At 45.1% G+C, this 22336-nt stretch overlaps 1 protein-coding gene and 1 pseudogene across 1 annotated transcript in view; both read right to left on the bottom strand.

The window, feature by feature from the left end:
• Nucleotides 1-945: 945 nt before the first annotated feature.
• On the bottom strand, nt 946-4848 carry LOC115323646 (annotated as a pseudogene).
• The window catches only part of LOC8026540 (calcium/calmodulin-dependent protein kinase type 1), a 34988-nt gene continuing 14054 nt past the window's right edge, over nt 1403-22336 (bottom strand). The window contains exons 4-10 of the mRNA XM_029984034.4: nt 20291-20429; nt 18805-18928; nt 16551-16626; nt 14926-15038; nt 13691-13769; nt 11808-11895; nt 1403-8021 (exon numbers count right to left, since the gene is read on the bottom strand). Of these exons, the coding sequence (XP_029839894.1) occupies nt 7875-8021; nt 11808-11895; nt 13691-13769; nt 14926-15038; nt 16551-16626; nt 18805-18928; nt 20291-20429 (766 nt within the window). The 3' untranslated portion in view covers nt 1403-7874. The remainder of the gene's footprint in view (nt 8022-11807; nt 11896-13690; nt 13770-14925; nt 15039-16550; nt 16627-18804; nt 18929-20290; nt 20430-22336) is intronic.

Below are 22336 nucleotides of genomic sequence, written 5' to 3'. Positions count from 1 at the left end.
GAGTTCAGTTTACCTTTTTAGCACGTTTTCACAAAGCGAATGCATCACCTTGCTGCAATTTTGTGGCAAATTAGTGTCCCAGCACGCAAAACTGACGCCATCTAAACAAGGCAGTAAGACAAAACTCGACAGCATTCCAATGCAGAGCGCAAGTTTGTCTGCTGCTTGCGCAGGGATTGCAGTGACATGAGAACGACGAGCTCCAATTGGAAAGTAGACTTCAAGGCAGCTAGTATTGAGGTCTACCCACTATCCAGAACCCATCAGAACTCGGTGTTCCGATGTCACCACAAACCCTGCACAAGAAGGAGACGATCTTGCACTCCAGATGTTTCTCACAGGCATCCATTATGCTCCAAGTTCTGTGGAATCCTTCCCAGTGCTATGCAAACGTAATGTTTTTTTTTTAATAAATAACAAATAGATTGCAATGGAACTTCTCACAAAGGCGTCTTTATGTGGAACATTTATCTTACTAAAATTTTGATGAGTGTAGGTCAAGGGGGAAAAAATTGAGCCTTTTTTTTCCCATAGACCAGTTTTTTGTTCCATACATAGGGAGGAAAATGGTAAGCACCATCTGGTTGATGTTGCTATTCACAAATGGCACTACATAAAGCAAAAGCCCAAAAGCACACCCAGCAGATCCGAGCGTGTGTGGTACCATCGAGTGGCAGCACCAACGGGACGGTTTTTGCCCTTTTTCTTTCTGTGCATTGAAAAAAAAAACAGGATTTTTTAGGCTTAAATGTTTTCCTGAAACTCGCTCATAAAATGTGTACGATAAATGCACCACCTAAAGAGGTCTCCGTGAAAAGTTTCAATGCAATCCATTCATTGGTTTATACGTACAAATATTTTCCAGCCCGTAGTTATTGATGCACTCAGGGTCAACACGAAGAATGGCACTGTCGGAAAAGAAGAGAGCGAAAGCAGGGGCGTCCGAAAATGTCAAATTTAGATTTATTATTTGTTTGGAGAGAGAAAGAGGTTACAGAGGATAAAAGGAAGGTGGTCATTTGGAAATGCCGTTAAAAGCTAGAGCGATCGAGGGCGAGCATTTGTTTCAATCATAGCCGCAGGTCGGGACGCAACGTTCGACCGGGCAGAGGTATGGTATGCGTTGCCGTCAGAAAGCGTTACGGGTTATACGACAAATGTGCACGGAGCTTGCAAGCTGGTGTTCTCAGACAGCAGATGCAAAAGGACAAAGACACACACTTCGAGAGTTTGCCTGTACGCATCTTGCGCAGGTTATTTCACCTCGCTTCGATGTTAGACAGTACACAGCCTTTGTTCTGATATGGTTGCGAGAAAAGGTACTGTCAACAGCGAGGCGCGTTATTACCCTGGCTCATTAAGCGGTGTATGACTTTCTTTACACGGGCAATTGGAGCGAGGGTCAGGGTAAATTTTTATCATGACCAGCAAATGACACCGTTTATGCGAAGATAAAAAAAGATCTATTCTTTCACTAGTTGCCTGCATGACTACATCCAAGAACAATCAGCAGGCTCTGTAAACGAAGCAAAAAGATTTCCACTAAACACACTGAAAAAAAGAAAAAAAAAAAAAGGAAACACCTTCACGTACACGTAAAAAAACAACATCGAGCTTTCAGACTTGCATTGCGACAGACATTCCAAGTGCAGTTCTTGTACTCCAAAGAAACTCAAGGTAGTACAATGAGGCCAATGAGAGTTTGTAGTACTACTCCTGCTCCGCTCAGTTTTTAAATAATTATTAGTACTCAATTTGAGGCAAACATCCTTGAATCACAAATGAAAGAAAGGTTGGGGACCAATAAAATAGCCTTCGACAGATGGTGTGCTACGTTGGCAATCGTGCAATGTGAACTTTTTCTAGAAGGACTGAGATCGGTCCTTCCTCGGTCGCTACGGGGGTTCAATACTGGTCGGCTGTAAGCAGCACAAACTCTAAAACACCTCGAGCTCAAAATGAGACATTCGGCCCCCGACAACGTTTCCTCGCATCACACGCAGACTGTGCAAGCTACGAAAAGACGTTAAAAAAGCATGCTCCACGAGTGAATGTAAACCTTTCGACGCTTTGGCCGGCTTCTTTGGATACAAAAGAGACAGGATTCCGAAAACTCCCTCGTGGCACGTTAGCTTTCCGACGCCCGCAGACCGCAAACTCCCGTGCGTCTCGGCAACGACTCCAAGGCTGTGACCAGTTTCCGTATGTACAGATCGCGCCATTACACGTCGGTCACTTTCGACAGGCTGCACTAAAAGCCGACACGCAAAAAAGACAATCGCCGCCTTGCACAGTTATTGCTCTACTAAGTCTGAAACTCTCGGGAGCTAAAGAGCTACGAAGGGAAATACAAAACTGCGGGAAACACATGCACATACACACACGCACACACTCCCGGCCTACTAGAGGAGTAAAAAAAAATTGGTTCACCAGGTCTTGAAAACAAATGCAGCCACATATATGTACAAAACAATATTTACAGCACAATATGCATTGGATATGCCTTTCCAGATCTCCATTACGACGCTTCAAAAAAAAGGCGGTGACCGCTCCAAAAACAATCAAGACACAAGAGTGAAATCAGAAAAAAATGAGCAGTAACAAAAACATGCAGCAGATCTCAGATGGCCAAAAGCAAAGCGGGTGGTATCGCGCGGAAGGAACGAAAATAATTCCCGGCAAAACAACAACCGCTCAAAGTACAATTTTCCGGCCAACAGGTGGCCACGCAACAGACTTATGCACTGCAAAGTGACGACGACGAAAGAAAGAGTGCATAGTGGCATCAGTTATACTCCGTTTCACTTGCTGAACTGCGGAGGCTGCGGCCCTCGCGACCCAATAAAAGCGCCAGAGCAAAGGACATGATAACACGCCAAAGGGGCCTTGTTACCGCCACAGCAACAGTGCCGTCTGCGACAAAAAGCAATTCTAGGCTTCTTTTTCTTTTGACGGAAATTGAACTTGCACGCTTCCATATCTAAAGAGAAGGTATGAAGAGTAGTAAAGAAAAAATAATCACAAATTTATGAGTTTCAATTGTACTTAAACCAACAAAGTGACGTCACGTCCGTTTCCGATTTCTTTTCTCCTTGTTCCGCCCTGGCCGTTGGCGATCGCAGCCGTGTAATCTGCCGTTTCTGCTCTAAACATCGCACTGTGCCTGGCATTAGCACCCGTCACAGATTCGCGGCTAAATCGAGCGCATGGCTTTCTCAGCTGTTCCCGAGAGTGCTCACTATTCTAGCAGACGGAAATGATGCTGCGGTGGACGTTCATCCGAAGTTGGATGGTTTCAGAGCAGACGACCCTTGGCTGGCAGACGACAGCCGGTTCCTCAGTGCCTCGCGCCTCACTATTGGCAGGGCGACGCAAATGATGCCGCAACGTCGGGTCACGTGCCTCGCTCCGACGCTCTTCCTGGGTCGCGGGGCCCCAGCCTCCTAAGTTTGCCAAGTTAATGTGTAACGGAGTATAGTTTGTACACTTATTATGTCAACGGAAACCATTATTATTTTTTTTACATGTTTTATAAACCATGGTCTGCATAAGAGGTCGACACGCACCGCTCGAGATCTCCTACAAGCGCCAACACGTTTCGTCGGCTCTCCATTTGCCAGTCTAACAGGGAGAGAGTGCCACCTCACTACGGTCTTTGCACCGCAAGGCGCGGTTTCCAAAATCCGTTAAATGTTCTAGACAGAGAAGCTGGGCCAAGTAGGTAGCCGAGCCAAACACACAGAAACAAGTACCTTTCTTTGGGAGCAGGATAACACGGTAGAATAGGAGCACTGTTATCGTGTAGTCAACTATGGGAGGCGGCCAGAATTGCTATCTGAACCTCGTATCAATGCCGCATCAAGACCTATCTCCGCAACCGGCCAACGAGCCGGCATGAAAAGAAACTCGTCCCACGACGTGAGCCGGCAACAACAATTCCGGCATCCGTGGGCTTCGTGGTAGCTGGCGGAGGGTATCACCGAACGTACGAGGGGAAACGAATGACTGCACCTGAAACGCAATATAGGTCTTTCTAGTTTGGACACAAAACTGCATATTTGGAGAGCCGTTGGATCTCTCTTCGAGCACGTTTCCTTTTGGCACGTTTCAAACGTCTAGTCTACCCGCACGGCAACGCCAAAGTGAGATACCACTACACCGATTCGAGACGGGTCAAATGACCATCGACAAAGCGGTGCTCGAGGCATGTTGCTACCTTGAGATGCGACTTTCTAGAGGCCACTCGACGACGAGAAAAAGTTGGAGGTCGTCCCCGCGACCTCTTCACGCGCGTGACCAGAATATTGCAACCAACAAGAATATTGCACGCAAGAATGCACGCAACGTCCTCTCATGGCCGCAAAAACGTTGCAGAGAAAAGGGCATCCAGCGCGCGTGCTATCGTGACACTCCCTTTTCAACGCCCCGAGAAGTGAGCAATGTTGACTGAGCGCGGTGGCGTCTACCCAACGTTCGCTGCTACGTCCCCCATTATTACCGGCTCTGCTTCTCCTCAACTTGCACCTCGACGGACGCTCGGGGGAAGGGGGTGTACGTCGACTAATCTGAGCTCGACGCGGGAGTTGAGAAAACGAGACATGCAAAGCGGGCGACGGCTGACTAGCGCCGACAAGTGAGAGAGCGCGGACCACGGCAAAAAGGACGCGGAAAGTATAAAAAAATAAATGTGGCCCATTTTATAAAGAGCGTTATAACTCCGGGCTACTGCAAGGAGAGATTCGTAAACGACGGACTTCGGCGGCTGCGTCGAAGACGCCCGCAGGAACGTTTTAAGTAAGTATAAATGCATTACAGGAGTAAAATATGATCGGCAAAAAACACGGACATCTTGTGGTCGGTTGACTCTAGCGCAGCGAAAGCAATAAAAAGACACGGCCCAATGCTTTCCAATTTTCCTTCCCGTCATCTATCTCCGTCGTTCGCTGGGATCCCAGTTTCACTGCCAAAACTGCTTTCGACGCTGACTGAGTCCGAGCGCTAAAGGAGGTCTTTATAATCTTGACCGCTACTAGCGATTGAGAAGAGGAATGCGAGAGTTTAGATAAGTTAGTTTGTCGGACTACAATTGTGGCCTTCCTTTGCGATAGAAAATGCAGAAAAAAAAAAATGGTTGCACCAGTCTCCTTGCCCTTTTGGATTGTGTCGTGTTAGGGGACTTGCACGTTTGGAACAAACAAAAACATATCTTTCGTCGGAGGACTGTCTATCGTAGCTAAACCAATACTCAAATTTCACGTAACACAATGTATAAAAAATAAATATGCGTTCAACAATAACTGGTTTCATAGTTTGCCACACTCAATTTGAACCTCTTTTACTTGAAAAACGATTGCATCCTTCGCATCAGGGAGTCATTAAATGGCTGCCTTGACTCCATAAATCGAGATTAATTTTACGCGATTCTTCGCACCTTCAACCTACGAAACGTTGGTAGCAGTTTCGAGGTGCCGGCAATCGTTCACTTTGGCGTACGTAGCTATCCCAAGTTCACTTTCCACTGCCGCCCGTTTCGATCTGGATGAGCATCGCACCGGCATGCGGTTGTGTACCAATACTATGTGACGTTCGTTAAAAACCCCAGGGTAGCACTGGCAAAATTTCTCTCTACACTCTTAATCTCATTCCAGTTAAATTCCAGTTATAACTGAAAACTCTTTGCAAAAAAGTTTCGCTTCAGCAGGAAGAACCGTGTTTCACATACTTCCTAATTTATATCGAGCAGTGTTTCAGATAATTGGTATTTGTAAATAATAAATGTAAAAAAAGCATTTTCTGAAAGCTTTAAATGGAGCAGATTGGTGTGAAACAAGGTAAGTGGAACGCCATACGAGTGGAATGACAATACATGTAACACCTACTAGTTTAAAAAAGAAAATACAGAATTGAAGCAAAGAGAATTGGCCTTTGTTTCAGAAAGAATACGTCGAACAGGAATTTAACCGGAGTCATTGGGGCCGACCAAATTTTCGCTGTCTAAGCGTACGAGCAACGCAATTACTATCTTTACGTAGCTCCGCTAGCGTCATCTGACCTTCCACGTGCAGAAATAAAATGAACACAAAGCTGAATCACAGCACAACAGATGCAAAGACATGTCAAGAAACATCTCGCTCGCGCGAGAGCTTCTGCTTCTCGTCTCCCCGTTGGCGGTGCGTCCCACCCAACGCGGGTTGGAGGCTTAGGAACAGAACCCCTCTTGCGACGCACGGAGGGGCGGCAGAACAGCACCAGGGTCGTTTCGCACAGGCCGAAACTAACGTCCCGTGACGAGACTGCGTCGAAAGGGAAAGCGACCGGGTAACAAGAAAGGAATGTCCAAAGTGTGAGAGTCTGCAGCGCTTTGCACAAACGTCGAGGGGCGTCGGGAACGATGTCGCCTTTTGCGGTTGACCGTTCTGCAAATCGATCGCACTTGGGCGCGAGCACGGCCCGATCCGCGTTAATCTGCACAATGCCAGCGAAGGGCCTAGCTGTTTCTCCAGCCGTTTGACGTGAATGGGCACTTGGGCGATCGCTTTTTCGTCGCTTATATACGTGTCTAGGTTCTTCGTCTTAAAACGTTTTTGTCTTGGATGGACCCCCACGAAACAAGAGTCAGCAGCGGAAACCCTGAGGTTGTACTCCAAATCCTAGCTAAAGAAAATATAGCTTTTGTTGCTCGCAGTTCTCAAAAATATAAAATCAGAAAATAAAGAACAGAATTAATGTGTGCCTGGCTACAACCGCGGGACCTGTTAGCTATAACTACAAACAAAAATTATCCTCAACTAACACTACAATTGCTATGCCGAGTATTCACTCTTCATGAAAATGCATAAAAACTCGTTTAGGCGACTAATTATTGTCCGTCTAAGTGCCCTATTGACTGCACCTCCTGGCTTCATTCCTTCATGAAAGCTTTGCAACATACAAAATTTTTAAACCTCTCAGAACATTTTTCAGAATATTTTAACATTGCTGTACACCATTCCACCACTAGCATTTACACAGAACCAGTTCTGGCTTCCCACTACAACCTTTTTCTTGCAGAAAATCACTTCAAAATTTTTGCTAGAAGCTCCATTTATCATGCTTCCTGATAAACCATGAAATGTCAGTTCAGCTTTCTCTATAAAGTCTTCTGTTGAGAACCAGTTCAGTCTTTCCCCTAAGACATCCTTCTCATGAAGAATTCGTTAAACATTTCTTATAAACCTCTTCCTTGCAAAGAACAATTCATATTTTTATGCAAGTAAAAAAAAAAAAAAAACAATTCCGCCAGAACCAATTCAGACCATGTTAAAACCTCCTTCCTTGCTGAAAAGCAGTTCAGCCTTTCTGCCAAGACATCCTCCTCATGAAAAACCAGTTCAACCTTTCTTATAATCTTTTCCTTCTTGCGAAGGACCGGTTCACCCCTTAAAAATTTATCTTTCTCGAGAAGAACAGGTTCAGCCCTTATAAATTTCTTCTTCTCGTGAAGAACTGGTTCAGCACCCCTTATCAATTTCTTTTTTTCGTGAAGAGCTGGTGTAGCCTTTCTTATAAATTTTTTTTTTTTCACGAAGAACCAGATTAGCCTTCCTTATGATTTTCTTTCTCGTAAAGAACCAGTTCAGCCTTTCTTATAAATTTCATTTCCTCGTGAAGAGCCAGCTCAGGCTTCCCGCTCAAACCCCTTTTTCTGCCAATTGTGGCCAGCTACGCGTGGTTGCCAGGCAGCCACTTTCTCTCCGGCCCGTGCGCCCAGCGCTCGTTCTGTCAAACGATCTCGCAGCCGCATCTTCCCGACGCCCGCTCGAGCACACCGGGGCAGAGTGGCAAGGAGGGAGAGGCGTCACATGCGTCGGTCGTGGAGAGGGAGGGGCTGGTGTTCAGTCCGAGTTGGCGGGGGGCGACGGGACCGGGCGCCGGCCGCTGGTCGAGGCGTCCGTGGGACCGCCTCCGTCCTGCGAGCTTCCCGTGCTGCTCATGGCGAGCTTGCGCATCTGCCGAATCACCGCCGTCGCGTTGTACGCTTGCTGCGCAGGAAACGGAAGCAACGTCATTACTGTTGCCACGGTAGAGCGCTCAATGGTCAAGTCAACTTGCACCGAGTAATCGGTAACTCCTGGATCTTGGTTATGAGTTTCCTGCCTCGAGATTCTCTCAATTTAATTAAATTGGCAGCAACCTTTATTTCTAAAGTTCTATAATGCATAAATTGTAGTATTTAAGGTGCGATTGTTTGAAATTATTAGGAGGCATTAAACCGTCGTTTTGGGGAGTGAACAACCTTCGCTTTTATTAATTTCTCCGATACACTGGGTGCACACGTCATGTGGCGTCGATTTCCTCGCTGAATTTAGCGGAGAAACTGGAGGCGTTTAGGTCATGTGACAGAAATTTTCCAGCCAACTTTGGCAGGGAAATTTAATAGACCTTACGCAAAAGTGTTTGGTGGTCAGGCAACACTGAGAACGTCGTTATTTTAATGATGGCAAGCGTCGTCAGTACCCAAGCATGGTGGAGGCATCGCAGGTAACCATGCAGGCAGTGTGCGCTGGCACGGCGGCTGTGTTTTCTACCCTCCGACCATGGAATGTGGGCGAACAGTTTAAACAACCTACCGCAACTGTCTGACAGAGCTCTCAGAGGCCTGCGCATGCTGGCAACAACCCGCAGCATGTGAGCTTCTACGGCGAAGGCGTAAGGCCTTCTCCGCTGCTTCGACGAGGTTGTTGCTAGCGCGCACAGGCCTCTGAGAGTTTCGTCAGACAGTTGCAGTAGGTTGTTTGAACTGTTCGTCCAGATTCCATGGTTGGAAGGCGGAAAACACAGCTGCCGCGCCATTGCACACTACTCGTACGGTTGTCTCCAAGGCCTCCACCGTGCTTCGGTACCGACGATGCTTGCCAACTATAAAATAGCGACGTGCTTGGTGTTGTCAGACCACTAGGCAAATTTGCATAACGTCTATGGTGTATGGATCACGTCACGTCACATGACCTAAACACCAATTTAGTTCCCCCCTATATTTAGCAGGAACAGCGGACAGAATTTTGGGATCGGGGGTTCTGTTAAAAACAATTTCATGCTTTAAAAGGTTATTTGTAATACTTCAGAGTCCCTACTTTAAGTTCCACTTGAAGCAAGAGTAAGAGCTTTCAACGGGGAGTCATCTCGCGCTAAGGAGTTTGCAATACTTCAATATCTGTTATGAGTTCCACTACACAGAACTTCTCTCAATTTAAAACACATCCATAACACTTTAGAGTCCTTGTCTTAAGTATCGCTTGAAACTTCTCTCGATTTACCAAAGACACTTGTAACGGCCCAATCACGCACCTGGATTCGTTTACATCCGAGTTTTTGTGACCGCTTACGACGAGAGAACACTGGTGTCACCTACGAAGTAGCCTCGGAACTTCACTAAAGCGACTGTTTTGCAGTTGACAAGATCAAGTGTATGCACTCTCTCTGGGAGAAGGTAAGACTGTCAAAACTTTTTCAAGCTAATAAAAAAGGATCGCAGAAATAGAAAATGTACGGGAGTGTTCCCGATTTTTGGCGCCAGTGTCTTCTCTTGTCCTAAGAGATCAAAAAGACGCTCGGTCGTGAGAGTGAACGAGCCTTCCTAGTTTTAACTTCAGCATCTTTGTTACGAGTTCCACTACCTCAAGCCTCAATTACAAAAAATGTGCCTAAAACTAGAGATGCAGCACACCTTTTTAAACTCGAGGTTCGAAGCTTGAGCCAAGGAATTTATAACGTGCAAAAATGTTCCTTCTAATTTATTATTGAGAAATTTAACGAACTTCAAACTTATTATGGTGACAAATTGAATGATCTTCAAACTTCTAGAATGAATTTACCAAAGATTCGGCAAATTTTCAGCTTTTGAACCTACAAAAGTTTGACTAACTGCAAACCACTTAGCAACTGCCGCAAATTACCGACGATCACACTTGCACTGCACTGGCAAGGATGCACGATCGCCAAAAATTGAAGTAATTGAATCCTAAAAGACTGCAGAAGACTCACAATAAAGCTCTTAACTCAATTAACAAGCTGGTGGCAGCATTGATCTCGAGATAGTAGGGGGGCAACGATGACTTTGGCAGCCTTATCGAGAGCTGAGATTGGGCTTTGCTGAACGCAGCTTGTGTGCCAGCTTCTAAGTGAACAAAAAGGCTGTTGGATATAAATTCGAAACTTTGAATTTATCAGACTTTAAACTTTACAAACTTAGACTTGAAAAACTAGATGCCTCTCAAGTTTTCTAACTGGAACCTCGAAGAAATTAAAAAAAAATTGAAGACAAACTTTTGGAGGGTTTTCAGACCAAAATTTAGAAACTTTCCTAATTTGCACCTTGGGAGGATTCTGACATCTCTACCTGTAATACTTGAATATCTTTGTGATGAGTCCCACTTCAAGCTTTTTCCAATCTAAGTATCATCATTAACACTTGACCACCATCTTTTTTTAATGCAAGTTTACCACAGCTTATCAAGATTCACAATACACTTAATCAAAGTTTATCCCAAATCTTCCTTATAGTAGAGTTGTGGATATGCTCGCAGCAGTGCTGGTGCTGACATTTGAACTACTGAGATAGCTAAAATACGACTGAAGTAAAGAAGTTTCTCTGTAAGATGACTTTGCGATACATACATTCTACCGCATTATACTACTGCTGCAGATCAAAGAGTCTAAAGATTGATTTTCATTTCGACCAGTTTCGATTTGGACAGGTTTTGCCATGAAAAATATAGGTTGACAGTCATAAAGGGCAGTTCAATCTAAACTGGAAAGTGATGTGCAAAAAAATCCAAAACCCAAAATCAGTTCTTTTTTAAAAATAATTTCCAGGGCTTCTTGCAGCTTGAAAGTGTGCAATTGTGTTTGGATGACGCCATCAGCGCTCACTCATCTGTCTGAATAGGAAAGGCACTTTGAAAGCAAAAGTAGCATCCTTACCCTACAAGGCATTGGTTGAAATAGGAACTTTTAAAATCTAATAGAAGCACTTTTTCATGGAGGCAATTTTCCCAGGAAAATTGCATAGCCACGCTACTTGTACGGGTTGTAATATTTGGAAAATGTCTGAAAAATGTCAAACCCTTGGCGTTATGTTCTATAGTCGCTCTAGATCTTAAAGGGTAACTGCAAAGAAAAAAAAGTTTTTTTTTAAACAGCCTAATTGGGACAAGCATGTCACAAAACAAATGTTCCGTGAAAAAAATGATTTTTTTTTATCAATATTTACGCCACAGGACGTAATTTAGTAGAGTCAGAAGGTAGGCGAGACAGGCGGGAGCAGAGACTTCGGCGGCCATGAAAGAATGGCGAAGCTTTTGTTTGTTATGGTACGAATCCAAACGGAAGTGCCCGTCTTGTGAACCTTTTGTAAAGAATAATAACTCTCATCACATGGGTTATTCTTTAAACGTGAAAATATGCCGCTCAAAAGGAAATTGCAACAAATGACAAAGGTTTAACAACCAAGATCTAAGCTGTCAATCAAACTCTTAGCCAATGAGAAGTATAGCAGCCGATTGGGATTAACGTCACGGAATCCCAACTTCGTGGCGCGCGATTTAAAATGGGCGAAATAGCTGCAAACTAAAATCAGTCTCACGCAATAAATATTGCTGTAAAAAATTTTTTTTCTCGCGGAAAAATTGTTTTTTGACATGCTTGTCCCAATTAGACTGTTTAAAAAAATCTTTTTTTTTTCCTTTGCAGTTACCCTTTAAAGAACCTGGTCACAGAAGAGAGAAAGGGGATGTGGGAGAGGAGATTTGCTGCAGGGTTACACTCACCCTCCACTTAGTTTTGGCGAAGTTCTTCTTCAGTTGTTCGCTCACGGAGCCGTGAATGTTCTTGTCACTCGCCGTGTTGCCGGAAATCCTGGGATAACAAAGAATGACGCATGCAACTGACACCCCTGCCTCCGTCGGAGCACGGCAAGCCACAACGGGCACAAAAGGTGCGCTTGAAAACAAAAGTCGCCTCGGAAATCGGCGACGTAAGTGGAAAGCAGAAAATGTGACTAAACCAACAAGCAGAAAACCAAAATATGTAGCGCAACGAAAAAGTAGTTTCTTACGTCCACGTCACTTGTGAGTGCTGTCCCTTTTGTCCGTTTTTCATTTCAATTATCATTCCCTAGAGCTTACGATACGCCCAGACCAACCTTGAAATACCTGCCACTCAACTAACCTGCAGCCACTTGTTCAATTTCTTTGCTCACATCACCGCTTTGCTGGAAGCAATGGTTTCGCATTTGTAAGCCTAATTTCCTATTTTCAGCCCTCTCATCACAAATGTAACCCTTGTGGCAAAGATAAACTGGTTTGATTTGATACGTAATGCAAAATCTTAGGCTTGGCATCAACTTTCTTGTGTGACATCGTCCAACCCATGATAGCTTCCACAGCGCTGCTGCCCCACACAGCTGCTCAAGCTCGCGTCTTTTCTCTCGTCTTTGCCGCCGATGTCCGTGTCTATGCCCTGTCATTGCGAAGTGGGCACAATGTGCAGGACCTTTTTGCTCTAAATTATTCTATTAAAGGGACACTGACACCCCACAAAACTTTTCCAAAATGTTTTTGCCACATTTATATGGTGTTTAAAGACACTGCCCAATCAATATTCGGCTACAGTGTCACATATATCTTTAATAAAGTAAAAAAAGTAACTGCTCGAAACCGAAAATGGACTGGGGAGAAAGATAAAATGTAGAGGAGGAGAGAGTTCCCGGAAGTCACGCAGCTACATCCGACCGCATTCTTTTTTTTTATTTTTCGTTTTTTTTGGTTGTGTGATGCGGACGAAAATCGCGCACATCGTCCAAAAACTGCAAAAGTCAAGCACGTCATACTTGACATTTGCGAATTTTTCCAGCCCTTACCAATTCATGCTCGTAAGACGAGCAATGTCTTCAGCCAGGCGAAGGAGCGACGACTCGGTGGTACTGTCTTCGTTCAAATCAGCTTGGTGGTCAGGCATGTTTTACGGAATAAATCCTCATTTTTCTTTTATCAGTAAAATATTTCTCCTTCGGAGCTAGACAGATTCGCCAGTACCGTGAACAACAGTACAGTTCTCTGAAGTAGAGGTCCCATGCCCGTGTACCGTCGCCACCGCTTAGTCAGCTTCTTTTAGCCATCCAGTCCGTGACTTCCGAGATACGATACGTTGATGAAAATTACGCAGAGAACGCTCAAGACGCTTTTAAATTCTGCACATTTTTTATTTTTTTTCTATTTTAATGTATTTGCAGTTTTTTAGAAGCCACAAATAATGGGTATCATATTTTTTTTTCTACTTCTTAATATCGAGCGAGCACCTTCGATTATAATCGGTGGTTGCGTCTCAACCATAGAGAACGGCACGTGACCCCAAAGAAGAGAATGAGCGCGACTAAAACTGGCAAGTTCTCGATTGGCGGTTTTCCCGCAGAAAGAAAACGATTTTCGTGCCGCAAACTGTGTTCCGCATAGTTGGGTTCTCACGTGCCACGTACAATTAAAAACCTTGGCGAGCATAAATGCCCCGTCGGTGTCCCTTTACCTCTGCGGCGCACGAGCAGCCAAGGTACGAGGGAAGGCGACGAGCGCGTGCCGGAGGCATCCGAAAAACACGCCCCGCAGTATTCACTCCGTACTACGGCAACGACCGAAAGACGAAACAGACGACTCACCATGGGTGCGCCAGGGCCTGCCTGCAGGTGTACCGTCGCTCCACATCGACGCAGATCAAGTGACGGATGAAATCTTTGGCTGCAACGACGAGACGTAATCGCTGTAACCGCCGTTACGTGAACGCTCGCCGTCATGCAGCTCACTGCTTTCGTTCCCTAAAGCTGCGGTCGCACCGCTAACACGTCGCGCATCTTTCTTCCTCGTACAATGCCGCTTCGGTCGTACCGAGGCCACCTGGAGACATGTTCCAACGTGCTCTAGGCACGTCCGCAGGTGCCCCATTGTCTTTTGTACCATGTGCCAGCGGCGGGACGGTGGCTCCAGCTGCCGGTCAACCCGTAGCACGAGTCACCCCCGACGCTTTTCTCGCCTTTCCGTCTCCAACTACCTCTTTCTTCCACCAAAAGCGGCGAAATAAAATGCGTCACTTACAGTTGCCAACCAATTATTCAGATTCCATCGGGATCGCGAGGGGGTCTAAGTAACTAAGCGGCCCGAAAAATGAATTTCAACAAAAAATCTTGGAGAAACGGGTCGATAGTTCGCGAGAAGTTCACGTCTGTGAACTTCTGGAGTGTCACGATGGTGTCGGTTGAGTTGTCCATAAACAAAATTATGAACGAAGAACGGCGGCAAAGGGCGAAGCGATGCCTGGGCTTCACAGAGGCTTGAGCCTAGCCGTCGACGTAGACGACGAAGTTGAAGATGCGGTCGGTGCCATTGTACATTGCTCGGAGACGACGACGACAAACGGTACGCGGACGTTTAAAGGACCGCAATCTCTCCGTGCTTGGCAGAAAACGGAAGTGCCAACGAAATCGACCTCAATGGCACGAAAAGAAGCGGATGATACCGACTGCTCAATCGAGCTTCTGCGTCCCATGGACGACGCCTCCTGGCATACAACATGTGGAATGCGGTGTCAAAACTACAGGCCAAACCGAAATAAAAGAGAAACTGGCAGAGGCTCAGATTGCGGTGCTGGTACTATGGTCGCTAGAGAGTTCAAAGATTGAGTGACGTTGTTCGGATTATCGCTTACTGCGATTAACATTAACTCTATGGGGCAAATGGCAGTTCCGGAAAATTGCCCCAATGATCGGGCGCGTTGGAAATTTTGGCATCCGAAAAATTGGTCGACGACTAAGTGTTGCAAACTTACCTACGTTCTTCCTAGCGAAAACATTAAATATGCCCGGACGAGAGAGAAAACGAGAGTAGCATTTCAACTCACCAGAATCTGAGATTTCGTCCCAGTACGGAGAGTCGAACTCAAACTCCCCTTTAAGTATCTGAGCAAACAAGTTTGCGTCACTTTCGTCGTAGAACGGCGGATATCCGCAGAGCCTGCAGGGAAGATGCAAAAGACAAAAGCAAACAAGGAAGGACCAAGTCAAACACAGCCCCTACCAAAGATGGCCCACTAGGAACTTTTTTCTTTTCTCTAGTAACTCAGCATGCTCGAGGTGCTTCTGGCAGGCATGTCCGAGCACTATTGGAGAGTAAAAACTTCGCACAAATGAATGAATACATGGAGTCCACTGAAACTTTTCACAACAGTGTTTTTAGGAGGAGAATTTATCATACTCTAATATTGCAAAAGTAAAACTTAAAAAAAATATATATATATATATTAATGCCTAAACTATTTTTTTTTTTTTTTTATGCACAGGGAGGAAAACGGTAGAAAGCCGTCTGGTTGACACTCCTACTTGGTGATGGTGCCGCACATCCTTAGATCTGCTTTCGGGTGCTCATCTCAGAGAAGCCTTCACATTTTTGCTTTAGGTTATGCCATCTGAGTAGCAGCGTCATCCAAACAGTTTTTTTTACCATTTTCCTTTCAGCGCACTGAAAATCAAAAATGATTTTCGAGGCTTAACATTTTTTCTAAAACATCCACTCACGAAATTTCAGATGTTAAACGCACCACCTAAAGACAGCTACGTGAAAAGTTTCATTGCACTCGGTTGATATTAATTTTTTTTTTATGTCCGTATAGCACTCGGAAACACCCTGTCAAGTCGCTCTAGAGCTGCCTGGTTAGGAATCGGCTCTCGCCTGCTAATCCTTCTTGCTGAGGATACTTAAACGGAAGGCTCTTGCGACACACCAAATTTTTAACGGGCTCAAACATCTTTCCCAAGTTCAATAATTTCCGTCTGTATTCACATCCCCATGCCAGAGTTCAAGCTTAAATCGATGAGCTCGAATGGATGGAGCGATCGTCCTCGTAATAAAAGAGCCGTCGGGCGCTGCTAGCTGTCTCGTTGCCCCAACCATTCCCGCGACAAGAGTGAAGGCTACTGTTTCAGCTTCTGGCACTTCGTGTCTAGTGCTGACACCTAGTGCCGCTGCCATGTACAGGATGTCCCAAAAGACAATTCACGGGGGTTTTTTTTCACCGCAAAAATAACCTAGGCATCGCCGAACACTCATTCTTCGCCTATATGAGGCACTAGCGGTCCAAATGAGATGCCAAAGTTTCAGAAATAACACTCATCTCATTAAAAAGCTCTAAGTGATTTCCTAAAATTTTCAATGGCAAAATGGTGGCCGGCCAACCTCTTGAATACATGGAGCTGAATGGCACCAGTTACTGAAGACGGACGAAAATGGAGCCCCATTTGCCCATTGAAAGTTTCAGAAAATTACTTATAGGTTTTTACAAGGTGACGGTTATCTGGGAAACTTTCCCGTCTGGTGTGAACCACAAGCGCTACATTTGGGAGGAAAACAAGTGTTTGGCAAAGCACAGTTTATTTTTTGTCAAAAAAAAACCCGGAAATGTTTTGGGGACATGCCGTACGGTGGCTTTATGGTTGTCGAGTGACTCTGAGGATTGCTGGAAATACTCACAGAATATAAGCTATAACTCCTATGGACCAGACATCAACAGCTTTTCCGTAAGGTTTCTGAGCTAGAACCTCTGGAGCTGCGAAGACAAAAAGAGGAAATAAAAAAAAATGGTAAGGCAAATTGCAAGGCAAATGAGTTGGACAGGTGAAACCTTCTCACGTCACAAACGTTTAGCGATACTCTGACTTTTCAGACGCCTACGCTCAACGTGCCATCAGATGGTTTAACACGTGGCAAGAGTACACTTGATAGTTGTTCCCAGAATGAAGCAACAGCACCGCTAATCGGGCTGATGAACCTGGCCACCTTCCAGAGCGTTCCATACTCTCGAACTATTCTCCCTCGGTGCACACCTGTGGTCAAGCTCCTCCACACCTACTTCACTCCTCCTCGTCCACACCTCTGGTCACGTGACCTGCCCGCTAACCAATCAGCGTCAGGCAGCTCACTCCTTCTCTCCCACCCGATAAAGATAATAACCAGCGTCGAGCCTTGCGGCAACGCTTTTCCCCAGCGTTAACGTTTATCTGGGCTTCACGAAACACTGAACACCTAGCCAAAGGTTGTTTCATATTAAAACGTGTGACAGGGTGTCAACTTGGAATCTGCCAGACACAGGGCTTTTCCTCAAAACGGCACCCCAACTTTGCCTTTCACGGCTACATTCATGAAGAGCCCAAGCTGGGCACGGGCCTTGCATTCAAGTCTACAAAGGAGGCCAAGGCGGGCCAAGCCGGCAGTTTCTTTTTATTTTAGCAGCAATATTTTAAAAGCTTTTTTCGAGGACCTGCCTTTCCCTCCCCTCCCTCCCCTCCCCTCCCCTCCCCTCCCCTTCCCTTCCCTTCCCTTCCCTTCCCTTCCCTTCCCTTCCCTTCCCTTCCCTTCCCTTCCCTTCCCTCCCCCTCTCCCTCCCCCCCAGCCCCACCACTCCAAAATCCATGTGTTTACCAAGCTTCACCTTTATCCAGGCTTCACAAAATGCCAAAAACCTAGCCGGAGAATGTTTCACGTTAAAAACTACTGTGAAATACCGCGGAAGTGCCCACTTCTATCAAGTGCCCACTATTCCCATTTCTCAAACTTGTGAATCCTACAAATTAAATGTTAAGCACCCGATTTGACTGGAAGAGCGCCCATGAACAGTATGCCTCATTGTCTTTTGAAGGATGTTCCATAGTTATCTGGCTTTCAAAGATAGAAATCTCACACTCGAGGATCAAGGAATCGTTAAACTATTTCATTTTAAATGTAAGAAAATTTTGGAATATAGCTCACACACAAAATTCAAAACAGCATCTGCCCCCCCCCATTGTGGGTCCAAACATTCATAACAAAAAGTCAAACAAAAGTTAAGTCCATGGCATCAATAAGAAAGTTTAATAAAAGTCGGCTTTGAAATTGTGCATCCAACTCAAAAAATAACGATAAAGCAACTGCCAATTACACTTCTCCACAGTTCAAGAACATCCTCACTTAATGATTTCCAGCCACCTGCACCTGCGGGTGTCAACCTGGAACGGGGGCTTTCCCGGCACGCCCCGGCGCACAGTGGGGCAGCAGAGCAGCTGAAGCATCCCACACACATTTTCATTTAACCAAGATTCCGTTGACAGAATATCATGCACGAATATGAACATTTGAGTGGCAGCCCCATTTTAAATATATTTAAAAAAAAAAAGATTTATGAGGAGGAAAATCTATATCTTTAGCCAAGAACGGTCCTTGAGGAAAGTGTAACGGAGCACCACGAAAACCGTTGCGAAAAGTGCAACAGGTATCTCGGAGGACAATATGTACAGAAAAGTGGCAAATTGAGAACGAAAGAATAAAATTCTAAACAATGGGGACTGAAGTCATGACCCCACGACTGTGAGCTCAACGTTCTATCACTGGGCCAATAGGTTGGTAGACGCAAAGCTAGCTGGCTTTGACTCTACCACGGTAGTCTGTACTAACCGGGTGTTCACGTTTTAACAGCTTATGGGAACGAACAAGAAATCCTAGATGTGCCCACCATCACATAATAAAGGACAGAGTTTGTAATAAAGTGACATGCTATAACCGAAAAAAAACAAAAAAACAACTACATTGTCCACCACAAACCTCGAGGAATGCCACAGAAACACATTCTGTGTATGCCAACTTTATTCATAGAATTAAGATAAAGCTTTTTTTTTCTTTTTTTTTTTAAAAGAGGTGCAGTTACAAGGGGCGTCATTCATGCTTAACAATTTGGCAATGGATGGACTCTTACCGACGTAGCCGGGGGTGCCGCAGGCAGTCGCCATGATACCAGAGTCTTCCATCTTGGAAAGCCCGAAATCGCTGATCATTATCTTGGACTCCTCTTCAGGACAATAGTACAGCAAGTTTTCGGGCTGCAAGCGTTCGCCAAGGGAGCGCAGATGATGAGACAGACACCAACGCATGAGGGTGAAACTTTAACTCAACCAAAACGATGAAACAGAAGTAGAAAAATGCGCCCCAGTTTTAATGACCAATGGAAGGACCCGCAGCTACTTACTAGGTTAGCGCACCCAAAAGGAGGTTTATGTTCATGTAATCTTTAAAACCGATACACGGGATCAAGCAGATATTGTACTAAGTGTGATAAGAAAATAGCGCATATTCTAAAGAGCTTTCATTTGATATAAATGTATCCCTCCATATACAAGATTGTTTGGCACGTCACGTAGGCTCTGGTCGCTCGATAAATATTTAATCTGGGGTGTGTGAGGATATGTTAAGGGGATAGTGAAAGTAAATATTTGGGGGTTATCGTCATAATGCTGGAAGTTGGCTAAAAATATTTTGTGTATCACTGAAACTAGAACAGCATTCCACGATACATGGCTCTTTTAACCGCTGCGAAAAACCTCGGTACCCGTCCCTTGGCGTATCCTGTAGAATTTTTCACAGTTTCGTTCTTAGGATATCAGACCGTATACTTTGAGTTTCTCTTTTTATTTAGTAAGGATATAAAGAACTTAATTGTCTTCCGCTTTGGATCTTAAAATGTCGCCGACAATGCAATACTGTGACATCGACAGTCGTAGCGACTGTCGATAGAGGATCATAGCATGTCGTAATCCCGAATGTCTACAAACTTAGTGTGTATGCACAAGCAAACATCAGTGACGGGTAGTCATCGTGTGCAGGTGGAGTACAATACAACTCGGAGGATTATGTCCATAGCCCCAAAAGTTTGCAAGTTTCAGTAGATGTTCAAAATGTCCTATTTACTACACAAATAGTATACCTTGAAAGAAATTTCAATTCGACTATACAATGTTGCAGCATTTGAGCGGGCCAACTGCAATCTATGAATTACTACGATCCAAAAGTATCCGCTACTTGATTCGTCTACACATGAATTAAGCAGAGCTATGCAATCACCCTCTGGGTTGCAAAGAATATGGTCTTAGTCACGTCTGCAAATCCTCCACAGATCAATTACATAGAGTAGTCGAGGAAGTAATGCCTCAAAACATAGAGGAAGTAATGAGTTGGAAAGTAAGAAGTGGGCTAGCACATAGCATGCCGTGCTTTGGAATAAAACCTGAAGAAAAGCACTACAAGAGTAATGCCTGGGGGGGGGAGTAACAGTTGTAGATGTTGGGGCAGTAATTCTAGGACACGATTTCAAAGGGAGTAATGCATCGGAGGATACTACTGGGAAGTTGGGGATACCAACAAGGAAGTAATGGACAGGGACTCGGGGTGCAACGAACGGGAGTTACCTTCAGGTCCCTGTGCACCACGCCTTGCGAGTGCATGTAGTCTACAGCCTCCAGGATCTGCCGAATCAGGTCGCTGGCATCCTTCTCCGTGTAACTCCCTTTCTCCACGATGCGGTCAAACAGCTCTCCCCCCGTCACTCTGTGCGGCACAGAGAAGCCTGCGCTTCAACCCAATCGTCCACCCAGCAACCCGAGGGGCAAAGCACAGTCGCAGACGATACCAAAAAGTCCAGGCGAGCGCGTGGCTTACAAGGCTTGCCGCGCTATCTGTCGGATGAAAGCTCAATTATTATCGAGGCATTGGTGGCCATTCCCATTCTCTCGTCACTGCCCCCTAGACAAGCTGTCGCTGAGCTTGTGCCGACTTTGTGGAATATAGAAACAAAAGACAAAATAAAATGAGGCTGAATCTACGAAGTCGGCTGGCTGAGTGATCAATTTTCGGACGTTTGATAAGAGGTTTCTAGAATAAAGCATGACAAATGTTTTTTTTTTATTATTCTACTGGAATGACGCTTGCTTGCCGACTTAAGTGGGGAGCAGCGACAAAAACAGAACATCCGCCGAAATGCCGCTCGATCACACAATAGCCTCAATGATAGCTTTCTTTGGCTAGACAGCGCCGGAGGTGTATGGAGCCACGCAGCCGCCGGGGTTTTTTCATGCTGTCGTGACTGTACCTACGTGGGAAGGCCTAATGACGCAGTTGGACAACGGAGAGTCCTCACGTCAGAAATTTTACCTACGATAAAGCTGCTTCCTAAATCGTAGTACACGCACGACTTTGAGAGTCACTGCGTTTCGACGCAAGAAAGACGGGCAAAAGCACATAGCCCTGTGACCAACCAGGAAGTGTCAAGCGTACAGTGAAGCACTATTTTGTCTCGATTCCAGAATTAGACACGGCGTAAATGTGTGCAGCTCCAATACTATTTGAAACAGTTCGATTATATATCCGAGACAGGAGGTCCGTCGGTACCTCCCGGCATTGAAAAACACAATAAGATAGAACTTTCCTACAGCGTATTTCCGAGAGCTATTTGGGCGTAAAAGAAATGTCTTACCAATGAACCGAGTGCAATGAAACTTTTCACAAAGATGTCTTTAGGTGAGCATATATTGTTCTCAAATGTCATAAGTGTAGGCATTAGGAAAAAAAAACTGTAAGCCATAAATGTCCCGTGTTTTCCTATCTCTAGGGAGGAAAACGGCAAGATTCAAGATGGCACTACATAAGGCAAAAGCCCGAAAGCAGACCCAGCGATTCCGAGCACGTGTGGCACCACCTGTGAGCAGCAGTGCCAGCCAGACGGCTTTTGCATTTTCCTCCATGTGCATTGGACAAAACAGGTTTTTGTAGGCATACATTTTTGTTTCCCCGAGACCTACACTGATAAAATTTTACCATGGCAAACGCACCTCCTAAAGACAGCTTTGTGAAAAGTTTCAATGGATTCCATTCATTTCTTTCTTCGCACGGATTTCAGCGATGGAAGTGGCATCTGAACTGCTGTAGCAGTTTTTGCAGCAGGCAATACCGTATTCGTTTGGAGCAGCCACTGACGCGTTCGGAGCAAATGCCAACATCTGTTAGCATATTGCTCGAAATTGAGAAAGTGACTGCATTGATCACTAAATGAGTTCATCTTGGATAATGACTAAAGCTTCCCTTTGTTTATACCGAAGCATGTTATTTATCGTCTTTTCTAGTAGAAATTCATAGGACGCAAAAGGAAGATTCAACCTTCTTTTCAGAAGTAAAACTCAGGTCAGAGGAGGCTGTATTTACAATGGACAGCAAAAAAAAAAATCAGTTTAAAAATAAAGCATAGCTCGACACTTCACCTGATAATAAGTCTTCTCCCCCTCCCCCTTTTACACTCGGTAGTTTATTGAGCCTGTAAATGAAATGCTCGTAAAATACCAGCAAAGCCCAACATACCTGCTAAAGTACTGTCTATCAACTGAAATACGTCCCTCCAAGTTTTATGAACCTAACAAACTCAAGATTATAATATCATAAATTGCAAAGCAACCACCCGCAAA

Source organism: Ixodes scapularis, unplaced genomic scaffold (genome assembly GCF_016920785.2).
Source record: "Ixodes scapularis isolate PalLabHiFi unplaced genomic scaffold, ASM1692078v2 PGA_scaffold8__174_contigs__length_109621045, whole genome shotgun sequence".
Lineage (NCBI taxonomy): Eukaryota > Metazoa > Arthropoda > Arachnida > Ixodida > Ixodidae > Ixodes > Ixodes scapularis.
The sequence above is the reverse complement of the archived record's forward strand: the minus strand, read 5'-3'. Positions and strand labels throughout refer to the sequence as shown.